This window comes from Polistes dominula, unplaced genomic scaffold, assembly GCF_049000335.1.
Source record: "Polistes dominula isolate Pdom_NZ unplaced genomic scaffold, Pdom_raw_medaka contig_32, whole genome shotgun sequence".
Classification (NCBI taxonomy): Eukaryota; Metazoa; Arthropoda; class Insecta; order Hymenoptera; family Vespidae; genus Polistes; species Polistes dominula.
The window spans coordinates 3,280,433-3,307,498 of record NW_028300880.1 but is presented as its reverse complement, the minus strand read 5'-3'; the positions used below and the strand labels follow the sequence as shown (position 1 = coordinate 3,307,498).

The window sequence follows — 27,066 nt, the reverse complement described above, 5'->3', positions numbered from 1 at the left end:
GGCACCAGTTTTCCCTTTTACTCATTTAAATAATATCGGTCAATAATACAGTTTTAACAGAATAATTAAATGAAAGTTTTTAAATTATACATCGAATAATTTTAACACAAATCGATCAATAATAATATTATAAATATAATTTCAATTTAGATGCAAATATAATTTCGTCAATAATAATTAATAAACAGTATTTAATTGGATTATTATGATAGATGAAGTTTTATTTAATTAAAAACTACAAGCAGCAACAATTAATAAACAAAATCAAATTGTCGATGAAGTAATTATCGATAGGCGTTTATCGATTTTCAATTTAACGCGCCAATTTTCCGAAATAATTCTGACCAATCGCAACGCTCCTGTTATTCGTTTTTCCCTTTCCACCTTTGAAATTTAAATTTGAGCGGGAAATGAAATTTTGGTGGCTGACATCTTGCGTGGTGCATTCAAGAACGTCTTGCGCGACGAAAAGTCTCCGAATCGATTTACACGTAGAGTTTTAACTGCACATATACACGCATACATATATGTATATATAACCAAAAAGATATATGTATAAAGAGAGAAAATTGTCAGAGTAGGAAGAGAAACGTGGTGTGCCTAGGAGGCTAAGCGACGGCCCTTAGGGTTCGCACAATTTTTTTATGTGCAAAGGGTGGCGACAAAAGGGACCGTATAACGAAGAGGAAGGGAGAAAAAAAGAGAAAAACAGAACATTCAAAGAGAGCAAGAGAAAGAGAGTAAGTACAACCACGTGATAAAAGTAGAAGAGGGAGAAACGTTAAGGGGAAAGGGCTCGGAGGGAAAAGGACAACAGATGTCCTACTGTATGACGCACGGGGATATTTAGCCTTCAAGAAGATAGTCGTTGCCTTGTTTCTGCACGTTGCGGAAGTATAGTGGTTACGAAAAAGAGGCTAATTTTTTTCTTCTTTCTATCTCTTCTTCTCTTTCCTTCTTTTCTACATTTATTTTTATCTTTTCTATCACGCGTGCTGAAACAAGGTTTATTACAAGGAACTGTACACCAAATTACGAGTATGTATACATTTTTATTTTGAATTTTTTAATTAATTTATGATCAATAATTATTGTTGTAATATTTGGATGAGTTTTCGTTCATTTTTCTTTTTTTAAATTCGAATAATTTGTAATTATTTGTAATAATAATTAATTGTTCATTTGACAGCGCAGTTTTGAAAACAAAAAGGAGGGAAAATGTCGTTGAAATATTAAAGGATCACAATCGTTCGAAGATGTGCGAAATTTCTAAGATCCAACGAAGGATATTTCGCGATCAGGATCCACCACGAATACGTGACAAAACAACGGATAAACAATGTTTAAAAACCGAAGAAGAATTTTCCAAATCAACCCCAAATTCACCAACTTCATTGCAACAAAGGGCATCGTCCTCTAGTTTGGAAAAATGTTTGAGCGAGCCAGAATATTTGGAAAAGAAATCAAAGGACTACGATGATCATACGAGGATCAAAATTGAAGATAATCGTTCGTCGTTATCATTGAAGGATCATAATTTAATCGATGATAAAAGAAATGATTCTTCTTTCGGATCAACGAATAGGATTCAGGATTTCGTTGTCGAACTTTCTACGAAAGTGCCTTCATCTTCATCCTCATCCTCCTCTTCTTCTTCTTCTTCTTCTTCGGTTTGTGATAAAAAGGTAAGAGATAAACATTCATATTTTATTTTATTTTTATAAAAAGGAATTAGAGAATTATCGTAATAATAATAATAATAATATTAATAATTTGCTAATGATATGCGAGATGCGTCATAAAATATTACATACCTAAATAACATAACCAAGAATAAAACGCTATGTCACGTGATCACTGTACATGATTCGAATTAATAATTGCATAACTATATTCGTCATCTATACGAATGATCTACTTAAGATTTTTCTTTAATATTAATTGTTTTTTATTATTAATATTATTATTACGACATTTGCTCTACTTTTTTACAATTTATTATATTATTGAATATATTTTTGATTAGCACGTAGCAATACGTACAAAACACGTATGTTAGATTTATTTGAATATTATTTAATGGACCGTATCTAAAATAATTTGTAATATTTACCAGTCATGTTTATTGTTAACGATCGAGGACGAAGAATTAATTAAATATGCATAGTTAAGCGTGACGAAATGGCGAAAGGCGAAGTTATGCTTTTAAACGAATGTAAATTTGACTTATGTCGGATGGAATTTACTTATTGCAAAGTTAGAAAATATTGTAGTACATAAAACGTAGATACTTACATACATACGTGGACAAAATTATGAAAAGTTAGAAATGCTTAAATTTTATTTTATTTTATTTTATTTTGTTAAAATATTAATCATATAAAAATATAGAATTAATTATCACGTAGGATAGAAAATGACACTTCATTCATTTCAAGTTTTCGTGTTCTAGTAAATACTTTGAAGAATTATATTCCATATATACTAACGTGTTATATATATATATATGTATATATATATATATATATATACTTTTCTGTATGTTGCACGTACGTTGCAGAGATATAGATAGTGCACTCTTGAATCGTGAAAACGATTGAATTGTAAGTTAACCTCGGGAAATGCGAACGAAATATACTTACTTTTGACCGCAAGAACCAGTTTCATCGTTAATGAAGTTTCCATTGGTGTACCTGGTTTTTAAAAAGAGTTTCACTAACATACAAAGATATTATAAAGTTGTATCCACTTTAGTATGTCATTAAGAGAATTATACCGAAGGGGAAAATAATATACCCTATAAAGATTAATTCAATCAAAATGTATGAATGTATGAAATGCATGAAGTTTATGAATAATGTCATTTAACTTTTCAATAGTATAATAATTATTATTATTATCAGATTTGATTGATTTAATTTGATCGAGCTTACAAACAATATATGGCGTCCACCTCTTGTGCGTAGTAGTTTCGAATAAAAGTTGAATGGCTTTGTACGGGTGTATATACGACAGATGTTTCGTTCTTAAAATTCCTGGAAGGGAGATGGCATCGTAGCGTGCAAGGTGATCGTACTACTACATGCAGAGGGCCCCGAGATGAATTAGGTTCGGACCTGGAAGATGCGGGCCTGCTGCAGGTTCCTTTCCACGGATGCCTTCCTTTGTGCGGAATTTGGATTAAGGGGCTTTCATATTATGTGTCAATGTTTTCCTTCCCCTTTCATTTGCACTCACTTTTTAATATTCAAAAAAGTTTATTATCGTTTGCATTTAAAAAGGATAAGTAGATTTCTTTTTTATCGACTGAGAATGAAAAATCTAAATTAATGTTATTTGATTTATTTTTCTTTTTTTTTTTTTTATTGGTTAAGGATAGTAAATCAAGTTGATGTGTTAATTGAATCAACACCATAGATTATTTCTCGATGATTTCCACGTTTTATTGTTTTATTTGATACATACGAACGCGAATAGCTTTAAGCGGAAATTCGCTTGCTAATATACTTACGTACTTACATAGGTACATATATACATATGCATGTAACAACATAAGGGCATTGACCGGTTATATTAACATTCGATCGGAATCATGCTATTTTTGGTAGAAAACAATTTCTCAGTCCCGTAACCGTATTCTCGAGAAAGAGAGACGTTTCGATGAATATTTTATCGAGTTTCTCTCATCCATTCCAAAGAACATTACCCAAGATTTATTATTGTCCTAACTCAGATTTTATTTTAAAGGTAAAAACACATATCGTTAAAATTCATACAAAGTATCAATCACAATGGAAAATACTTTGAACGATTAATTTATTTTATTTTATTTAACTCGAACAAATTTGTAACGAATTGTTTTTTCTGTTGTCTTCAAAATTTCAATGATTTTATTTTTTATTTTTTGTAATATTTTTCATTTGAATCGTACGAGTCTTATAAATTTTTGAGTTAGTTCGAAAGGAGAAAGGCGTATGAGAAAGACGATTGATTCTAAGGAAAGTTTTCGGTGTGAAAGGAGCTTAATTTAAAGGTTGGAGCAGCAGCGTGGTCTTGAGGCGCAGCTTGCCGTGGCCAGAGCTTCAGTTCGATGTTTACGCTCGTACTTTAAACATTTTTCTTGTCTGCTGCTGCTGCTGTTGCTTGTTGTCCGTGTTCACCAGGTGTTTCTTTTCCTTTTTTTTTTCTCTATTTTATTATTATTATTTCATTTATCGATCGTTAATATTAATAATAATAACGAGAAGTGTTTGATACAAAGTTCATTTAAATTCGAATTATTTTTCTAATATTTTGTGTGTTTGACAAGTGGACACTGGTTTTATTTTTGCAAATTCGATACCGAACGATCTACTTCTCTAATTTCAGTATGTATTTTATATATAAGTAGTTGAATATTTTTTTTTTTTTTGGATTAAATTTAATACAAATATTTTCATTGAAATTGAAACTTAATCGTATAAACGATAGAGTCTCTCTGTAGAATGTGAATATTACGATAAAGATAAGGCTTATATACTATAGTCAATCATAATAATGATTTAGATTATTATACAGGAATAAAAAAACTTCATTGTGTTAATAATATACTAAGAAAAATAATACAATGTTTGATTATCAAATTTTCATTTTTTTTTCTTTTAATTACAATCTACGATTAGATGAATAAATTTGCTCATATTCTCAACATAATCATTTGCAATATGTGATAACATATTCGTTGGGAACTCACGTACATATTTAAAAAAAAAAAAAGTATCTTTTTCTCGCTGTTTAAATACGCAATGATGTAAAATTGCGTAACAGAGCACTGTTTTGTATTTGCACGCTCGTTTGACGTATCTCGTCTATTTAATTTCACACAAACACAACTTATAAATTTATCTACGCGTATAATTAAAATTAGTTTGCTTAGATAACAAAATACATAAAAAGAAAGAAGAAGAAGAAAACAAAGTCTGTGGAATAATTGCATGTCAAAAATGATTAACATTGACCTATTAATACAAAAAACAATTTAACATTTAACAATCATACCAATCATTTGATGTCACCAAAATGACGAAATGCAAGTTGTTTTATGAATTATTTAAACTTTGATATAAAATATTCGTAACTTTCATTTTTATTTGCTTATGAATTGTTCTTTATTGAAATGTTTGTGTATGGGTGGGTGTTGTAGGTTAAAAAATATATTTGTGAAATGAAAAATATGTAAATAATGTAATCCTTTGAGTATTTAAATGATAACGATTATCGATTTATATTCGATTCGAACGTGGCACGTATAGTTCATTCCTTTTATAAAAATCGAACCCCATAGAAGCATACAAACACATATATATTATGGTTACATCCGTTGAATAATTATAAGATAACGCTTATCGTAGTAGCTGCACGTCTGGCAGCTTACTCTCTGCTCGTAAATTTAAAGACAAAGATTTGCTTTGAAACCGCTAATGGTTTAGTTACATTAGATATCGACTACGTAAACCATTCGATAACTTGATTAACGTTTATTTAATATTAAACAATATTACGAAAAAAAAAAACATATTTCTTTTCATTCTCATTTGTTTGTTTCAACATAAAATACATTGGAATTAAATAGCTCGTTATTTTATTAATCAACTGACCAACGTAGTACATTGAAATGATAATCAACTGACCAACGTAGTATATTAAAATGATTTTTTTCATCGGCTTGTTTATGATGGAGAAATTTGTCTTTTTTATTTCACAAAAATAAAATATGATTTCATACTGTAAAATATTTGTAATCTTTGATAAAAGTATAACATGTTATTAAAGTTTATTTAAGTTAAAGTTTAAATTAACACACGTTAAATAATTGGTCATATCGAGAGTCATGGTTCGCTACGATTTAAACGATCGGTATACTTTCAAAGTGACCAAGTTGTCGGTCTTATAAGATTAATTCAACTGCACAAACTGGTTGCATAGCGTTCAGAACTAGATTCTCCATGTTAGAATAAGATTCTTATATACAGGGTGTGAAATCATTTTTCTGCTATCGATCGATCGACAGATAAATTTCCTCAACTACTTTATGAATAATTAAATTGAACTGAACTTAACAAAATTATTATAAAACTCATCTTATTTTACATACAGATAACTCGTATAGATAATTACAATTATTTTCTTTGTGTGTGTGTGTGTGTATGATTTTTTATTTTACTTTGACGAATAAAACATTTGCTTAGATTTTTTAAATCGTGGAAAAAGATTGTTCGGGTTCACCTTGAAATGACGAATGATTTATGATTTAAATTTCGCGCGCGCGTTCACGCGTGTATCTCGAGATAAATCGACGTACGTACTACGTAGTTCAAATAAAAAAAAAATGAAGAGGGGGAAAAAAAGGAAGACGAAGAATGGAAAGCAAAAACGCGTGTTAAATTTGCAAAATGACGAACGTAATCGTGAACTCGAGCATAAATGCACGTGCGTCTTTATATACGCGGAAGTACGTACATGATGGAGAACGAGTTATATTTTTAAACTTATACATATACATAAGTATATATATATATATATATATATTCGTTTACATATGTACTTCGCAGATCTTTAACGCCGTTAGAGGAAAACATCTCGTACAAATTTTCTAACTGTAATCTTTCACATATATTTTATTTATATTTAATATAAGTATAAAAATAATGAAAATTATTTTTAGCACGAAGGTTAGGATGATAATTCAAGATTAAAATAAAAATTCCAATGACATTTTATTTTTAATAATTTAATAACCTTGGATTATATATTATAAATAAAATATTGAAAAAAATAAATATCTAATACTTATGATTAAAAATAATCTAAAAAGAAAATTATTTTCAAGCTTGCTAGTTTTACAATCCATTGGATTATCGTGTTCGTTCTAATGAAATAATTCTTGTTGAAATTTGATAAAATAAATAGAAAAAATATTCTTTAATGAAGAAATATTCTTTTACTTTCGATATTACTTTCTAAGAAGAATAATATGAAGAATAAGAAATGACAGATCGTGTAAAAGTGATGTTGTGCATTTGTGACGATCTTCACGGTATATTTAACGTCACACTATGAACATTTAAAAAGTCATTTTTACAGTGTAGATAAAAAAAAAGTATAATAAATTTCGAATTTTCTCGAACACGCGTTTGTAAGAAAAATAATGACTATGTGTATTCTTTCGTGGTGATGATTTTTCAAGGTTATCATAATTGAACGTACGCATGCTCAGGTACGCATGAACCGGGAATTGGTTTTTAATCAAAGGAATGTTTTATGGATTGTGAAAATGTATATTTAATTAAGTATACGTTTACTTAAAAATGTATTTTAAATATGTTCATAAATTATCGTATCAAAAATTTATCGAAATATTGGGTGGTTTGGAAAGTCATTTCGTTTTTCTTTTGTAAAAATCAAGACAATTTTTGCTTCGAGGTTAAACCTAAACCTTTCAAGTGGTCATACATAGTTGAATTTGATAAATTTAACATCTCATCGATCTCATGTGTTACTATTTGTCGGTTTGCATCAACTAATGCCATTATTGCGTCAGCAAAAAACGAAACGACTTTCCGAACTGCCTAATATTTTCAAATTTAAAATTGACTTCATTCGTAATCTTTTGTTTGAACCACGAAAGCCACGAGTATCAATAATTTTTTGTAATTATCCTTCATTTTTAATTCTGATAAGATTAAGTCTATTTTCATTGAAATATTTTTTCAATTGTTAACATCGTAATTACAAAAAAAAATAAAGAAAAAAAATAGAATAAGATGACATTACGAATAATAAAAAGGTGAATCACGTTTTCGTCATTGTTTCTACGAGTTCGCGTGTTAAAAGAAAATTGCATAGGACAACATAATTGCATTAGTAAAAAAAAAACAAGTAGAATCACTTATTACCGCGTGTTAAAGTATAATATAAATAATGCGAAAGAGAAAAGGAATAATTTTGTATTTTTAAGTATACAGTTTTAAACAGCAAAATTTAATTTAATGAATGAGACAAAGTGTATGCTATGTGATTTTATTTTTGTTATTACATTTCTGATAGATAAGATCATTTTCAAATATATTTTTATTTAATTATTTTCTAAAATTTGTCTATAAAAATGAAGTTAACAATTTTTATATTTGGTTTTGTATTTTGTTTTTAGAAAGCAAGCGCGTTAGTTGGTTCGTTCAATCGTTTCCCTTTTCAAAAAAAAAAAAACTAAAAAAATAAAGTAAAAATAGAGGAATTGGTTTGTGTAGGAAACCAGCATTCGGTTTCGCTTTTTCCAATTCTCAGGGATGCGAGAAAACAAAGCCTTTAACTTGGTGCCGTCGCGTTCGCTTTCTAAACGGTTGAACGAATCTTCCTCTCGTGATGAGAATCGCGAGAACGCTTGCTTTTGCTATTGCTGTTACTGTTACTGTTAATATTAGCTACTGTTGTAACCAGTTATTATAGATGCGATCGAGTAGAACGACGCATCCTGTAAATCAAGTTTGGTTTTGTCATTAAAATAGAAAGAAAAAAAAATAAAAATCATTCGATCGTTTTCTTCATCGTTAAAAGAAAAAAAAATATAAAAGAAAAAATAGAATTAATAAAAATATCAGCAGGTAATAATAAAAAATAGAACAAAATACTAATCGATTTATATTGGATGATAAATAAAAAAAAAAGAAAAAAGGTGAGAAAAAGTATGAAAGTTTTAAAATTTGAATGAAAAAGCAAGTGAAAGGATGACAATAACTGGAGATAAAAATAAAGAAAAAGGAAAAAAATGGCTGACGCGACGAGTAGAATTAGGTATTCGATGATGTCGGAAGTGCAACGTGCTCGTTATCGGCTCTCGATTGCTTTTCCGAACTTCTCAATCAGCCACAATTTCCGGCTCGGCTGTTAGAATCGATCGTCGAACCCGCCTACGATGATGTCGACGTCGTCTAGCACCTAATGTAAGAGAATCAAAGTACTAAATTTATCGTTCCGAAGATGCACCGAAGAAAACAGGGACGATGATGCACCGGTTACACACACACCTTTTTATACTTTTACTTTAAAAATTACATAAAAACGTTATTTTTTTTTTTTATTTATCGAACGTAATCGTTAAAGATAAATAAGGAATTCCGATTAAACGAGTCGCGAAGAGGATCTCGTCTTCGATGGTCAGATTACGAGAGAGAGAGTGAAAGTTACTTGGAGAACAGGTGGCTAAAACGGGAAGAGTTTTCTACTCGAAGAAGATTTCTTTCAGTCGCTTCAACGATCTCAAACAAGATCGACGTGTTTATCTTTTTCTTTTTTTAAATAAACCAAAAATTCACAATACACAATATTTATAATAACTATAAATAATAAATTAAATATAAATATAATTTTAATAAAATATAATATAACTACAATAAAAGAAAATGGCGCAGTAGCGACACCTACGTAAAAAGAGTGCAAAGGGTTAAATATTACCCAAAAATTTACAATCAAATATTAATACAAATTCTGTTAACTCAACCTAAAATATTAATTTGTAAAACAAAAAAGATAATAAATTTTGATGGTACACGTGCCAACTGCATAGTCCGCCATTTTTCTTTTTAAATTATATCGACATGTTTAAGAAAGATCAAAGATGCGAAGAAAGAAGTAGATGAAAAAGAAGAAGAAGCAAGGTAATAGCTGAGATCGTATTGCTCTTATTAAAGGGTCGCCATGGTCTGATGCAGGTGGCTGCTGCAGTTGCAGCCGTTGCAGCCCCGTTGCAAGAAGAAAAACCTCTTCAAGATAATAACAAAAGGTTCTTCCTTCCTACCTTCTTTCTTCGACAACACTGATACCGATCAAAGATTTATTCTACCATTCGAATCTTTTTGATTCAACCTAACCTCTAATTTTTTATACTGAATGATTCACTAATGATCATTCTTTTCTTTTTCTTTTAATTATAAAATATTTATTATTTTTATTCGCATGCATGTAATCAAGTGTTTGATTGTGTGCAACTTGTATTACAACTTTGTTCATCTATCATAGGAAATAATCATCGTGGTGAAAGCTTTTTTTTTTTGTTTTTAAATATCCACTCCATTTTTTGTTCATCTCATTTTAACATTGATATTCATTGCACTCGTATGATTAAAATTAAAAAAGTAAGAACTATGTATCATGATTGACGTTTACAAGTACAAAATGTTCTTCGAAGCATGTTACCTTGACTGATAGAAAGTGTATAATGATTTACTTGCAATTAAATCTTACTTTTTTTTCTTTTGTTTTACTCGATGCATCGTCAACCCTTTTTTTTCTTTTTCTTTCGAGTTATCAAGACTTCTGTTTCTATTTTTTTTATAAATCTAAACATTTTTTTTTTCCTATTTTATTCTCGAATGCAACATTTCGAATATAAACTGTAAACTCGTAATTAAACTTAGGCGAACTTCCGTTTAGGGTAAGGAAAATAAAAAAGGGTTCCTGCCCTATAACCTTATTCCCACGAACGTTAAAAAATATAGTAGAAGTGTAGAAACTCAGACAACTGTAAAGAAGTTACGAATGATAAAATATATTCTTAATTTAGAAAAAAAAAGAAAAATAATAATTATTTATAATATAATTAATAATAATAATAACAATACAGAATTATATTTCCAAACTATAGGCGTATATTAAGTAATGCAATTGTATGCAATTGTATGCATCTATGTGTGATCCATATAGTATACGCGTAATTTTCTATGTGTTCTAAATATAAACCTGTGTGTATGTGTGTGTATATGTGTGTATGATTTATATTATCGTATTCTAAGTATTAGTTATCTGTACGTACAAAATCTTAGTGGGGTGCATTATATATGTAAAAGATTATGGATGTGTCGGTATCCGTTATATACATACACTCATATACAGAGAGTGTGTGTGTGAGAGAGAGAGAGAGAGGTCACATGGGTAACTAACACTAACTTGTCTCCTCTTTTGCCTCGTGCGTCTGTCAGTTTGCATCGTGCACTCGTACGAGCGGGAAGTGCATTCATTCTGTCTCTTTCTATTTCTATCATTTTTTTTTTGTTTCACCTATCTAACTTATTTATCTGACTAATTATTCGTATCCTTTATTCGTGAGGTGATAATTCGTCTAACATTTTGATTAGCTCGTAATAATATATTTGGGATAATTATTTTGATTCATCGTCATTTGCATCAACTAGAAGGTAATTTTTTTTTTTTTTTGTAATGAGTGCATCGTGAATTTAACGATGAACGAGATAAGATTCGTTTCTAAATAAATTAATATATATATATATATATATATATATATATATATATATAATAAATAAATTCGTCTAACATTTTGATACAACTTACTACTACTACTACTACTATTACTACTACGATTTGATTACTTCATAAAAATATACTTTAAATATTTATTTTGATTCATCATCTACTAGAAGATAATTTTTTTAATTATTTTTTGTAATGAATACATCGTGAATTTAACGATGAACGAGATAAGATTCGTTTCTAAAGAAATTAATATATATATATATAATAAATTCGTCTAACATTTTGATACAACTTACTACTATTACTACTATTACTACTACGATTTGATAACTTCATAAAAATATACTTTAAATATTTATTTTGCTAATTTATTATATATATATATATATTTATTAATTTATTTAGAAACGAATCTTATCTCGTATATATATATATAATAAATTCGTCTAACATTTTGATACAACTTACTACTACTACTATTACTACTACTACTACTACTACTACTACTACTACTACTATTACTACTACGATTTGATAACTTCATAAAAATATACTTCAAATATTTATTTTGATTCATCATCAACAAGAAGATAATTTTTGAGTCATGAATTGAATGATGATTTTTTAAAATAACAATGATTATTATTCAGTCCATCTCTCATTAGGGTTTACAAATGACAAGAATGTCATTTAAAGAGAACACGCTTTATTTTTCTGTTTTATTTATTTTTTTTTTTTTTTATTTTCTTCGTCTTACTTTAGTTTGAAACACATCATCGTGAGTCACGAAGACAAGTCATTTGAACTATCATGTCAGGAATTCCATGGTCAAAGTATTTTCTTTTTATTCTACGCAATATTCTTTTTGCTGTTTCATATTCAAAAGATACTTCTCTTTAACCTTTTTTGTTTTTTATATTTTAAATTCGCGACACACGAGGGAGAAGGTCTTAAGCTATGCCCTTTAAAAAGAAAAAATGAAAAAAGTAAAGAAGCTAGAAGAGTGTATACCCTCGAGTAATGCGATCGTCTTCCGTACACTAGACGTGGGTTTTTTCTTACTTTTAGGACTTTTAAAAATCACCAAATTATTCACAAGACCGAATAATAGTCGACTGAAATTTTTGACCATGATCTAACAATTCTAAAAATTATATAAATTATATTTAAAATTGAGACCTTGCTTTTCTAAAAATCATCAAATCAAATATTCAATACTTCCACGTTTCTATTCCCAACAAATTAATTTGTATTAATAATATTTCAACATTATAATTCAACATAAATTCATAAAAAATATTAGGGTGAAAAATATTAGGTTCGTTCTATGCAATTTTTTATAACAAATTTATCTTTTAAATATTGCACAAACTTTTGACTCAACCTTATATGTGATTTAATTATTGGAAAAAAGAAGAAAATAAATTAAATTACTTATCTATAATATAAAATACAATTAACAAAATCCTTTTTTTTTTTTTTTTGATTATACGTGTTGGCATTACAATAAAAAAAAGAAAATAAATCCAAAGTAAAAAATGAAAAGGTGTCTTTGAAAAAGAAAAACGACGAGTAGAGGTACGTGCTCGAAAGTTTGATTGCTCGATCGTCTCAAAGATTTTTTTCATATCCGTGTCAAGAGGGTGCAACGAAGCATAAACTTGTCCGTATCGATCGGGTTAAACAAAAAAAAAAAAATGTAAAGAAAAAAATTAGGGAAGAAGAATAAAAAGAAAAAAAGGTGTGGTTTGGTGTTGGGGGAGGATTGAAGAGAAAGAGAACGAAATAAAGAAAGGAAAGGGAAGGGAAGGGTTAGGGTTAGGGATAAAAAATTTGCTTATTTTTCCTTACCACACCCTCGTACACGTGTAAATATTTGTATTTGTGTGGGTGTATCATTAGTTAGACGGCTATTCTCGCGTTGCATTAATAGTTTCAGTAATAGAGAAAAAAAAAAAAAAATGGTCGTTGCATTTGGTCGAGGGTATAAACGGAGTGGATTTTCGTGCATGCGCTTTGGCAATGCATTTGTGCATCGTCCATGCCCACCTTTTTTTTTTTACCTTTTTCCCGCCTTTTTTTCTTTTATCTCCTTTTGACTTTTTACATTTCGAGTTGGAAAGGAAAATCTTTTGAAAATAAAAACAAAGAACTATCTCGATAGGACTAGGACTTTTTTTTTTTTTTTTTTTTTTAATTTTTAAATTGATGAGAACTCTATGAGATTGACCTAATGTCAATTGTTCTTTTTTTTTTACGTGTTAAGATGATATTTGAAATTTTTAGAAGAACTAAACACGAAGAAGAAGAAGAAGTAGAAGAAGAATAGATTCATAGAAACGTCATCTACTTTAGAGTGCACTGCAAAAAAGAAAAAAGAAAAAAGAAAAAAATCAGAACACATATTCACGAAAAAAAAAAAAAAGTAGAAAAAAGTAGAAAAAAAAACAGAGTATTACGTCTGGTGTCATTATGCAAGTAGCAGCAGCAAGCAGCACGTTACTCTGTAGGACACCTTTTGTACGATCTTTTGTTGACGCACGAAACTGACTGAGTGAGATAAAGAAAATGAGAGATAAAGATAGAGAAAGAGAGAAAGAAAAGAATTAAAAAAAAAAAGAAAGAAAAAAAAAAAAAGGTACATCGTTCTTCATGAATGTGCACAAAGGTTTTTCTCGTGAGCGTAACGAGTTCGTAAGAGATACGCTCCTGGATACATACTCGCGCGTTAACTCGTTCATGCTTCCATGAAAATCCGTTTCATTTTTTTTTTTCCTTTCTGACGAACGATGAAATGTGATTAAGCATAGGAAAAGAAAAACAAAAAAAGAATCAAAAAGAAACAGAAAAAGAGAGAGAGAGAGAAAGAGAGAGAGAGTGCACGTGTCATTCACAAACAAAAAAAACTTTGCCAACAATTTCATTTCATTTTGAATATACAATTTATAAATGAAAGTAAAAGTATAACAAATCAATGATTTATCATTTATCATACACACACAACTCCACTAATTATTATAAAAAAAAATAAAATAAAATAAAATAATTGAATTACAATTCATTTAACTTTAGCTGCGTTTAGAATTTTATAAAAAAAAAAAGATGATTTTCCAAAGCGTGCAGAAGATGATGATGATGATGATATGATGATGATGATTATTATGATGAGCATCGAAAGGATTCTCTACGTGAACACGCTATGGGTATTCTAGGGTTTCTTCACCGTGACCAACACCAATAAGTTTTTTTTTCTTTTCTTTTCTTTTCTTTTCTTTTGCTTTAGAGATGCACGTTAACACTCGTTTCTTCGAATACACCAAGCGCGAAACTTTTGAAAAAAGGCGACATTTCGTTACACAACCCTTTCATAGGTTTACATATACATATATAATATATCACATGTGTGTATGGTATGGGTTTCGAGAGATCCCCTAACTTTTTGTCGTCCCTCTTTCGTGTTTACGTACGCGTCAAACAAACAAGTTCTAATGAATTCGGTTTAAATAAAACAGGGAGAGTTAAAAAGAAGAAAAAAAAAGAGTTCAAACTCAGGAAGGAAGTAAAAAATATTCCCTCACTCTCACTCTCTCTCTCTCTCTCTTTCTCTTTTTATTTGTTTTTGTCCTCCGGATATTCTTTCCTCACTTTCCTCCTCACCCCTATCTCGTAATTGATTTATTTTCATTTCGTTTCATTTTAAAGCACACCGTGTGTCAAGTGTTTGAAAAGAACTATGATAACATTTAGAAAAATAATGCATTTTCTTACACGTTTATGAAATTCAAATAATTTGAAATTATAATGATTGATAAATTATAGAAATTATTTAATTGATTTAAATTAAACAATCAGTCGTTCTTCCTGACACATGTCCTTTCGTGATTAGTTTCTGAAAAAAAAAATTCAAACGAGTTAGAAATCATCGTGTGACGTTTAGTTAGTTCATTAGCAAAGCTTATTCAATCTTCTACATCGTAAAAAAAAAAAAAAGAGAAAATTTGTGTCCATAGATTTCGAAAGATATTGGAATGTGAAATCAAAGAGAGAGAAGAAAAAAAAATCAATGGTTTGTTCACTTTCATAATGAAGTAAACCAAATAAAATTAATGAACAAATATTTCACAATGATGATTTATAAAAATCATTTCTAAATATTGTAATATTGTTAATAGAAAATCAATTTGTAATAAATAAAATTGAAATCAAAAGATTGCACAATCGTACGAAAGTTTCTCTACTTTGACTAAAAAGAGATACAGGAACACTACTACTGTAGTCATGTATGCACGACTATAATAAAAATAAAATGACTAAAAAATACTTCGATGTATATATATATATATATGTATCGGAATTATTTTCTTTATCTCGAATAGGTTAAACCGGTTATGCTCGTTTAGATCTTAGAAAATACGTTCAATTACAAAATGCAATCTATACAATTGCACTTATATCTAATAGTAACAATTTAAATATATTTATATATAAAATTATAAAATATTTTTTGATAACAATATCTGTATAATTATTTTACAAATAAAATTATTAATTAAATTAATTTGTTTCAGGTGATTGGTAACGGTTTAAAAAACGAATCCTCGGACAGCTGCGAAGTTTTGACGAACGGTGAGTCAGTCATTTTGAAATTTCTTTTGATGATCTTCAATTCCATCCCCACTTCATTGTGTGTCTTCATTTTAATTTCTTTTTATTCTTCTTCTTGATCTCAACGTCTTGATCGTTATTTCCATCGCATGTCATACTTTAATGAATTATAACCAACGACAAACGGGTGATCCATTTAGTTGGGTTAGACGAGTAAATCCCTATGTCATCGGCCTGGGATCAAAATGATCAATAACCCCTCATTTAATATTTTAACCTTTACTTCTTTTAATATGAATTATAAAAAGTAATTCTTTATATATATATATATATATATAATCCTATATTTTTTATTCAAAAATTATATTTTATTTTATTTTATTTTGTATTTCAAATTTGTCCTACATTACCGACCGAGTTCAAAATTCATTCATCAAATTCATTGATAATCTAATAACGTTAAATCAGCTGATTCCTGTATCAATGAAATTAAAATCCTATTATTTACACTGTCGGTAAAGTAGAACATTAATTCAAAACTATAAAAAAAAAATATTCTAAATAAACTAATTGAATTAGATTTTCGTTTTTACATGAAATTTAATAGATTTATATGACAAAATTAAGTAGAAAATTGTCCTTTAAATCGTGCCCTTAACTCGCTATCATTTAAAACATGCAGACATGACTGTTACGCATTTTCTCACGCTACTTCAGCTGCTTCTTACGGTGCAATGATCTTTCTATCTCTCTCTCTTTTTCTCTCTCTTTCTCTCCCTTTCTCTCCCTTTCGTATTACCCGTACACATCTGCCTGAAAATTACTTTTATCTCCCAGCCCTTGCCCTCTTACCACGACAATTCGTTCGGCTCATTCGTTGCCGGACCTTCCTTCATTCTATTCCTCATCTCCCCACAACTCTCTCTCTCTCTTTCTCTCTCTGTCTCTCTCTCTCTCTCTCTCTCTCTCTCTCTCTCTCTCTCTCTCATTTTATATTAATGAACATAAGCCTTTGAGTATAGTGACTATCATTCAAATTTAATCGAAGAATTTGTCTCTGTGGTTTGTGAATGACACACAAACTTTTTATCCTTTTTTTTTTCTTTTCATCAAAAGTAACATCAAACGAAACATTGATTTTTATATTTTTTTTTATACATCCTGTGAAATGACAGGAAAAAGAAAAAGAAAGGGTTAGATCAAACAAAAAGTATAATATCGTTTTCACACGAAACGAATTGTAATTAGAAAGTTTTCGATGATTTATAGTCGATAAGGTGTTTACAAAACGCAGGGGGACAGACGAGAAAGTCGCTGAACGAATTAGATTGATTGTTACCTTTTGCATCGGTGATTTCACTTTCGTTAAAAAAAAAAATTATGCAATGTATCACTCCCATTTCCTTTTTTTTTCTATGTGTAACAATTTCAAACTTAAAAGCACGATTTAGAAAATTTTAATGATTACACTTTACATACTTGCATTCTCCGATATTTTATGTATCTTAGATAGTTGATTTTGAACAACTTAGGGTATTTTACAGATAGAAAAAAGAGTGTATTTTAATTTGATACAAGTTTTATTAGAAACCGTTGACTATAAGTCTAAAAAATCCTTGACGCAACTCTTTCAAAGAAATGACAAATTTGTGCACTTTACAGCATTGCATTCTATGACATTTTATGTACCTTAGATAGTTGATTTTGAACAATTTAGGGTATTTTACAGATAAAAAAAGAGTGTATTTTAATTTGATACAAGTTTTATTAAAAACCGTTCACTATAAGTCTAAAAAATCCTTGACGCAACTCTTTCAAAGAAATGACAAAATTGTGCACTTTACAGCATTGCATTCTATGACATTTTATGTACCTTAGATAGTTGATTTTGAGCAACTTAGGGTATTTTACAGATAAAAAAAGAGTGTATTTTAATTTGATACAAGTTTTATTAGAAACCGTTGACTATAAGTCTAAATAATCCTTGACGCAACTCTTTCAAAGAAATGACAAATTTGTGCACTTTACAGCATTGCATTCTATGACATTTTATGTACCTTAGATAGTTGATTTTGAGCAACTTAGGGTATTTTACAGATAAAAAAAGAGTGTATTTTAATTTGATACAAGTTTTATTAGAAACCGTTGACTATAAGTCTAAATAATCCTTGACGCAACTCTTTCAAAGAAATGACAAATTTGTGCACTTTACAGCATTGCATTCTATGACATTTTATGTACCTTAGATAGTTGATTTTGAGCAACTTAGGGTATTTTACAAATAAAAAAAGAGTGTATTTTAATTTGATACAAGTTTTATTAGAAACCGTTGACTATAAGTCTAAATAATCCTTGACGCAACTCTTTCAAAGAAATGACAAAATTGTGCACTTTACAGCATTGCATTCTATGACATTTTATGTACCTTAGATAGTTGATTTTGAGCAACTTAGGGTATTTTACAGATAAAAAAAGAGTGTATTTTAATTTGATACAAGTTTTATTAGAAACCGTTGACTATAAGTCTAAATAATCCTTGACGCAACTCTTTCAAAGAAATGACAAATTTGTGCACTTTACAGCATTGCATTCTATGACATTTTATGTACCTTAGATAGTTGATTTTGAGCAACTTAGGGTATTTTACAGATAAAAAAAGAGTGTATTTTAATTTGATACAAGTTTTATTAAAAACCGTTCACTATAAGTCTAAAAAATCCTTGACGCAACTCTTTCAAAGAAATGACAAAATTGTGCACTTTACAGCATTGCATTCTATGACGTTTTATACAACTTTACAGTCAGATTTATAACTTAATATGATATTCCACACGTAGAAAAAAGTATGTACTTTAATTTGATACAAGTATCATTTAAATCCGTTCATTTAAAGTGTAAAAAATCTTGACGCAACTTTTGAAAATACGACGACCAAAATTTTCAAGACCCGTATCTCGTGATAATCTCAGAACTTTTCAACCTTTGTATTCTGTAACAGAATGTAGGAAAGAGGAAAAGGAAAGAAAGTATTCTTCAACGCGACTAAATATCTTCCGTCACACATGGACGACTTTTCGTTCGTGAAATGATTTTGTATATTATTTTTTCCCCGTTCGCTCGTAAAATCAAATTATCCGAATCGGATTCGCTTCCCGTTATTTCAAACGAGAAAAATGAAATAAAGAAAGTGAGAAATTTCGATTTTCTATTACAGTTTTCCATTTTTAACATTCTATAAAATTGACAAATGATCCGAACACTTTTATTTATCATATTTTATAATAAATATTCTCTAATTATTATTATTAATATTATTATTAACATTTCTATTAAAATGACATCGATTATTATTTGAAATTTAATTTTTTTTAAAGTTCTATGAGTCTACGAAGAATTTAGTCAATAATCGGAGGACTTGCACTTTTAAACAAAATTTCAATGAGTCTACAAAGAAATTAGTCAATGATCGAGGATTCTTGCATTTTTCAAAAAGTTCAGTGAGTCTACGAAGAAATTAGTCAACGATCCAATGAGCTACGAAGAAATTAGTATATGATCAATGAGCTACGCGAAGAAATTAGTTAATAATCGAGGACTCGGGCAATTTTAAAGCAAATTTCAATGAGTCTACGAAGAAATTCGTCAATGATCAATGAGCATTGACTGAACTTTTCGTAGACTCGTGCATTGACGAATTTTTCCGTAGGTCATTGATTCTCAAAAAAAATTGCAAACATTTTTTTCGTACATTCGTGCATTGACTGAACTTTTCGTAGACTATTGCATTGATTAAACTTTTGTTATTACACTCGTGCATTGAGTGAACTTTTCGTAGACTCGTAAATTAATAAAAATTTTTTCGTACATTCGTGCATTGACTGAACTTTTCGTAGACACGTGCATTGATAAAATTTTTTTTACACTTGTGCATTGATTGAATTTTTCGTAGACTCTTAAATTGAAATAAAAAACAAATGAAAAGAAAAAGCACAACAAGTAGGCAATCTGTAGAAATTGTACACACGTATATAAATCATAAATGTGTGGGAAATAGTGAATATTTTTTTGAATGCACCCTGCGGTTTCATTCTCACCGAGAGAAAAGGGTTTCTTTTTTTGTTGCACTGGGAATACTACTCGGTCAAATATACATATATATATAAGTAGGTAGTACATACCTGTGAGTATAACGAGCCGTCTCAGTTGAAACAGAAGAACAACCATCGAAACAAGAGTGTCGTACGTCTAACAAGCTACCCGTAGAATGCATACAACGTCGAAATGCATCCTCGATGGGATGCACTGTCGCACTACTTGCTTGCTTTTACCGAAAAGTGTGAGAAAGCAAAGAAAAGAAAAAGAAAAAACATCTGCTATACTAATTCCAGAAAAAGATGTTCGAGTTTTATCTTTCATAATTGTTTTTCTTATTACCAAAGTGTCTCCAAAGTTACCAAAGTTTTTAAAAAGGTCAACCCATTAGTTAACACAATAATTCAACTGCATATTAAAATACATAAATTATTTCCATTATAGGATCCTTAAAGTATTCCAATAATGTTATCTGCTTTTCTAAAGTTTTACAGATTGTTTTTTTTTATTAATTTCTATTTATAATTAACTAGGGGTGCCCCGCCACGCGTTACTGTGGTTCACAATCAGTCCGATACACAACGTCTTTAAGTTAACGAATTACCTTATACCGCCCTCTGTTAGAATCTTATCGAACTAACAGATATAATCATAACTCTTTGTTAATAAACAAATAATTCGCAAAAAAATAATATTGCGATTATAAATTGAGATATAAACTATCGTATCTTTCAAGTTGAATGAAACTGCACGCAGTGTGCAAAATTTTATTAAAATCGGTTTAGTAGTTTAGGAGTCCATTGCGGACAAACAACGTGACACGTAATTTATACATATATCATATTAAAACGTTTCCTACAACTTATATCCATTTTAAGTATACATAACACACTTATGGTTAATCAAATGTATTTTGGAAGGAAACATTTTAATTAATGAACAAGAAAACATTTGTTAAAAATGAATTCATACTTCATAAATATTAATTAATTCATACTAATGAAAAATGATGTTGTAATTTACCTTGAAATACATATTATTTTTACATACATCATTCATACATGAATAGATAGATATAGAAAAGTAAGTAGAGTTCTCTCAGTAGACTCGTTCAAACTTTAAACCGATTAGCTGACTATGCGAAGCCCTAACTAAAACTATATAGAAGAAAAAAAACGTGCACTCTTTGATACGGTTCGGTCAGGAAATGTTTCAGTACGCGATATACCGCGATGTCCGACGAGGGTTCAGTTAGGGCAAGAATTGCATCATTCGAGGGTGAATATTTAAATTATTGTCTGGCTGAAGGGATCACAAAAAAGGGGGAAGCGTAAAAAAAGAAGAATCGTCTTAAATTTGATGTCTCACTTATAACAAATATTCAACGATTACATTCACTTTACTATTATTATAATTATTGATTTAATTTATTATTTGTTGATATTGTTTTTTTTTTAGAAAAAAAAATGGCACCAGTTTTGGGTGTCCCACCACCACCACCACCTGCACCTCATATGGGACCTGATGGCCTAATTTTACCTAGGAAACCTTACAACCCTTGCCTGACGTCTAACAATCATAAAGATTTACGTAGAGAGTTACTTTTTAATCAGAAAATGTAAGTACTGTCACATTTTCTATTTTTTTTTTTTTTTAATTTAGGTATATACACAATTGGAAGTATTTTATTCGTGTGTTAATTGCAGAGGTAGAAACGTGTTAAATCAAAAAAGCGAATTACAAAAAGCTTTGGAAAAACAGAGAGAAAATGCATCGCGAAAAGAAGCTGAAAAAATTCGCGAGGAAACGTTTAAGGACGATCCAAGGACAGCATTGCAAAGGGCGATAGAACAAAGAGCTAAACACATTCAAATAATGGTGAGTTTTTTTTTTTTTTTAAATTTAAAAAGTTACTATCTTCTTAATGAAACAATTTAATCGTAACTCGTAAATTATTATCTTAACGCACTTTTTTCATTTTTTATTTCAGCAAGAAAAATCACAACCAATGATCGAACCACCAAATAATCTTTTGATAACAGCGAGAGCGAAATTAAGAACGCGTACAGATTCCCAATGAATTAGGAATTAAACATGGACATTGTTGGATCGTGTGTAATACGTGAATTTAACAACAAACTTTAACTTTAACAAACAAAACAAACGATAATAATTATTACGTTTTCGTTATAATGAATTTTAAATATCAGATGATCAATCTTTTAGAACGTAATCCTCTGTATATATAGATATACATAAAACTTACATACATATATATACATATACACACACACATACATACAAACATACATATATTCGTATATGAGAATAATTTTGTTTTTTTTAGAAAAGCAGGACCATAAACTCGCACTCCTTATAGTCATAGTTAACGAAAAAAAAAAGTAAGAACCAAACGTCTTAAAAAAAAAAAAAAAAAAAAATGGCGAATTATTTAAATCTATCTTTCTTGTTTGCATTTATAAAAAAATGAAAGAAGAAAGATGGTAATAAATTATAAACTATTTTTATGAGGAGTACGATTCGTAGTAAACGTTCATTAATAGATAGTTTAAAATGATCAAAATACGAATCGTTATATTGACTAATTCACAAAGTTAATGTTAATAACCCGTACAAGTTGTTTACTACTTAAACGTGGAAGTTTTATGATTCTGATAATGATGATGAAGATAATGATAATGATAATGATGATGATAATGATGATGATGTAGATTCGTGTTCAACGGACAAAGACGAATTTATTTCTAATGATCGTCTCTACATCATTGTGAGATATTCTTCCGTGCCTCTACAACATGGACTCGTTATTGTTAGTCAGGACATACTTTCACTCGATAATAATCATAAACCATAAAAAAATAAGTCTAAACTATCCGTGGAATTTACTTGACTTGTTTACAAAAAGAATATACTGTCGATTATTTTAGTTCTTTGGTTTCTATTTAAACCAAACTCTTTGGTTGATTAAATAATTGTGAAGATAAAATGAATATTAGAATGAATATCTTGGGACCATATACATAAAGCAAGATTGCATGATTGAAGAAGAAGGCCTTAAAAATAAACTTAGCAATGCCCGATATATTATTATTATTATTATTATAAAATATTGTGAGAAAGAGAACAAAATATCTATATATCTGTACTGTATCATATTGTTTCATTGTAGTAAAATAGTTTAATTAATAAGTAGGAGTATGTGGTGGTTACTGATGCAAACGTTTCAAGACTGAAGGAACAATGGACGAGATCAAGGCTTGCATATATATTCTAATATGTTTTCAAACTATATATATATATATATATATATATATATATAGCAGATATTAAGAAATATGAAAATATATAATAGTATATATCTATTTGACGCACTTTATATCATCTCATTGATCTGAATTATCGTTGAATTGTATATACAGTGTGTCTGAAATATTTCCGATCGAACGATGTCAGCTTATTCTATGTACAAAAATAAATATAACTATGTTTATTAAAACATTTTCTTTATTTTTTTACATAGAATATCTCTGGACATCGTTCGATCGAACACATCTCGGAAATCCTGTATAATTCTCTTGAAAATATATATTATATATTATAACGAAATAGTTTTTTGTATCACTGCCACGTATATTCTGCACTAAAATTTCTTTTATTTATCAAGACAAACTAATTATAATATAAAGTACGTGACGATTATTATTATCACAGTGGTACAATTAAAATTTCAAATATATATATATATATATATTTTATTTCACATAGGTGTAATCTAAAATATTCCTGTCATTTCCGATTAATATTTTATATATAGAAGATAAAATCAACAATAAAGTGAAATTACTCAATGTTATTAAGACAAATACGCAACAATTAAATATATTATATCTCCAATAAATCCGATTCGGTAAAGACAACAGAAAAAAATGATCTCGATCGACATAATTTATTTTTTCAGGTACGTATTCGTTTTTTAAAAAGAAAAAGGAAAAAGTATAAACGAATAGAATGTATTCTAAATAAACATTAATCGACAATATTACAGAAGAAACGTTTAAACTCTCCCATGTTAAATATAAAGGGTACTTGTTCTTTTTTTTTATCTTTTTTTTTTTTTTTTTTTTTTTTTTACAATATCATGACTCGTGGCTTCATTGTAATTATTCTGAAGGGCGAAAAAGAATGTTTAAAAAAACGAGATACACTAATATGGTAACAAAATACTTGACGTACGTTTACTTGCAATGATTTAAGCACTTTTGCAATGCTAATTTTACATGAATTAACTTTACAATGATTAAACTAACAATAAGTGCCCCATCTCTCACAAGAAAATCGTACAAGTGACAATAATTTTGTTATTGTTTTTGTTTAATAATCATCTCCTCGAGAAATGACTTCCTTGCAAGTAGGACGTAAAACAAGTGTATGTTCAAATTGTGCAGTGTAACATCCTTTGACATCGACTAGCGGTGGATAAGCTTCAACTGCACCCTTGTCGCACAGATCTTTTAACGCCATTTGATATTTGGTACAACCAACGCGGTCTAACCAACGTTTACAAAATGCCAATGTACCTAAAAACAAAACGCAATACAATAAAATTCTATTATAATTATTTATCCTAAAAACATTAATATATGTTTTATAATAGATTTGTTAATTACCAAAATGCTTGTTGATAACGTTAAGTAGAAATTTGCTGCTCTGTAATCTGAGCGGGACATATCCGGTATCAAAACTCTTCATATAATGAGAACACTCCAAATCATCATGGACAACACCTCTTCCAGTAGATCCAAATGTTTCAATAGCATAAAATTCATTTTCTTCCATTCTCGTGGCTTCACCACCTTTAACTATTGGTACAGTTTTACCAGCGTGTATTCGATAAGGTGCAATTGAATGTCCATTCAAATTTCTGATCGATTTAACCTTAGAAACGAAGCAAACATAAGTTCATATAAAATTCATATGCATACAGGGAATACAAAATCTTATCTAATTTACATACTTGATAAGTTTTCCCATCAATTTCAACTTCGTAAGATTCCATAACTTCTTGAATAGCAGCACCAACATCACAAAGCTGAACATCAATACCAGCAGCTTTGATTCCAGTGTTAGTGGCATCCCGTACCGCTTCAATAAGTCTATCATACTTAGGATTAAATGCTAATGTAAATGCACAATCGATGATACGACCATTGATGTGTGTTCCGAAATCAATTTTAGTGACATCATCGTACTCCAAAACAGTTGGATCACCAGCATTGGGAGTGTAATGAGCAGCACAATGATTTCTTGAACAACCAGTTGGAAATGCCAATCCTGCTTTCAATCCGTCTTCTCCAATTAATTTTCTAGCAGTGTCTTCCAATTCATTACAGATTTCTATCATTGTCATTCCTGATTTTACCTGCAAAGAAAATAATTCAAATATTAGAGTATACGGTGTTTAAAAGATTAAGTATACATAATTAAATATTTATACCCATTGTTTAATATGTTTTCTTGTTTGTCTGTGTGCTTCAGCAGCTTGTCTAGCTTCATTATAAATGTCGCTGTGCATTCTATCTAATGCACGTGCTTCTTCGCTCGAAAAACGATCCTTAGCAGTTCTCTCATCAATTCCAGCAGCTGGAGGATAATCCATTATTTGTCCAATCGGATAGTTTCCATCAGGGAATAATTCAGAGACTGGAATCGAAGGTTTTTCAGTTTGTTTGATTCCACCAGCCTTATTGCGTGATTTACGTTTCTTCTTCTTCTTCTTAGCATCTTCATTTTCCATTCCGGTTTCAGCTTCATTGTCATTAGCCTCTGCTGATCCTTCATTTATAGAATAAAAGAAAATTATTTTGTTAAATAGATTCTTATAGTAGAATTTTGATGGTTCATAATGTAATTGAAAAAAAGTGATACCTTCAGCCGCTTCATCACCATTTTTTGTTTGATCATCTTCCTTCACTTTGTCATCACCTTCAGGTACATCAGCACTTGCTTCACCAGCACCTACATTAAAATATATAAATGTTAATAATATGAAAAATCTACCTGTAAACGTATGAGTGAAATATGATGCACTAAAATAATATTAAAAATTTGTTAAATAAAAAATATTACAATGAATTAATACAAATAAAATAATCGGTCTTGTTTAATTATTTAAATGAAGATAGTTAATTTAGAATAGAAAAATAATGTTATTTAAAATTATAGAAAATGAGGTAATAAAAAATAAGTTACGTTGTGGAAACAGCACCTTGTTAATGAGTACGAATGGTCAAACGAAGCGAACACACCCAAAAGAAAATTATTAATCTAACATACCGGCCTTCTTCTTCTTCTTCTTTTTTTTCTTCTTTTTAGATGCCTCCGATGCTCCAGTTTCGTCCTCTTGGTCTACGATTTCATCCTTTTCCTCATTTACTAATTTTTCGGCAGATTTGCCGACTTCTTCCAGTACAGCCGCCATTTTAAATAGGAAGCTATGCAATGCGAGTCGGAGTTTCTATATCTGTCGGTAATGCAGATTGGAATTTCTATTACATATTGGATTATAAACAAAAAAAATCTGTAACAAATATAAATACTTTGTTATTACAAATAGATAGTAAAAAGAAGTATGCAAAATAAATAGTATTATATTTGTGAGACCGATGATTTTACAAAGGTAGAAATCCTGTAGGAGGCCAATTCCCAAAGGAGAAAAATTACGCCATTCATATTCAGCTCATGTGCCATTGGCTGAAAATTTTGGGGGACCGTTTGAATTTATAATAATTTTTTCGTGTAACCTATTCTATTTTAATATAAATTTTTAATTATCATTAAATATAGTTCATTTTTTTCTGTATTTGATGCAATTCATTATTTCATAATTATTTCAATATTTGAATCATTCGCGCGCAAAATCGAGTTCCGGTCCCCCAACAATGTACATGGAAGCGACACCATTCGAGTTATTGATAAATTAAAAAAACGCGCCAAATTTAAATACAATATTTTCGTTTCAACGTTGTTTGCATATTATTTAGTTCA

The 27,066-nt window shown here is 29.4% G+C and overlaps 2 protein-coding genes across 5 annotated transcripts; one reads left to right on the top strand and one right to left on the bottom strand.

Annotated features, from left to right (window-relative positions):
• The first annotated feature begins 296 nt into the window (after positions 1–296).
• LOC107070465 (uncharacterized) lies at positions 297–24,148 on the top strand. 4 transcript variants are annotated; one of them, XM_089176577.1, is made up of 6 exons: positions 297–740; positions 1,195–1,685; positions 15,873–15,930; positions 21,460–21,619; positions 21,708–21,879; positions 21,992–24,148. In XM_089176577.1, the coding sequence occupies exons 2-6, from the start codon at positions 1,257–1,259 to the stop codon at positions 22,079–22,081; spliced, it is 909 nt and encodes a 302-aa protein (XP_089032703.1). In that variant the 5' UTR covers positions 297–740; positions 1,195–1,256; the 3' UTR covers positions 22,082–24,148. The 4 variants fall into 4 exon arrangements, with proteins under 4 accessions (XP_089032703.1, XP_089032702.1, XP_015184188.2 ...); XM_089176576.1 differs by having other exon boundaries at positions 1,190–1,685; XM_015328702.2 differs by lacking the exon at positions 297–740 and adding an exon at positions 792–1,038.
• und (methionyl aminopeptidase und) lies at positions 24,017–26,520 on the bottom strand. The gene is made up of 6 exons (XM_015328700.2): positions 26,356–26,520; positions 25,948–26,037; positions 25,517–25,854; positions 25,037–25,441; positions 24,690–24,957; positions 24,017–24,599 (listed from the first exon to the last, which is right to left on the bottom strand). The coding sequence occupies exons 1-6, from the start codon at positions 26,498–26,500 to the stop codon at positions 24,394–24,396; spliced, it is 1,452 nt and encodes a 483-aa protein (XP_015184186.1). The 5' UTR covers positions 26,501–26,520; the 3' UTR covers positions 24,017–24,393.
• Between the last annotated feature and the right edge of the window lie 546 nt (positions 26,521–27,066).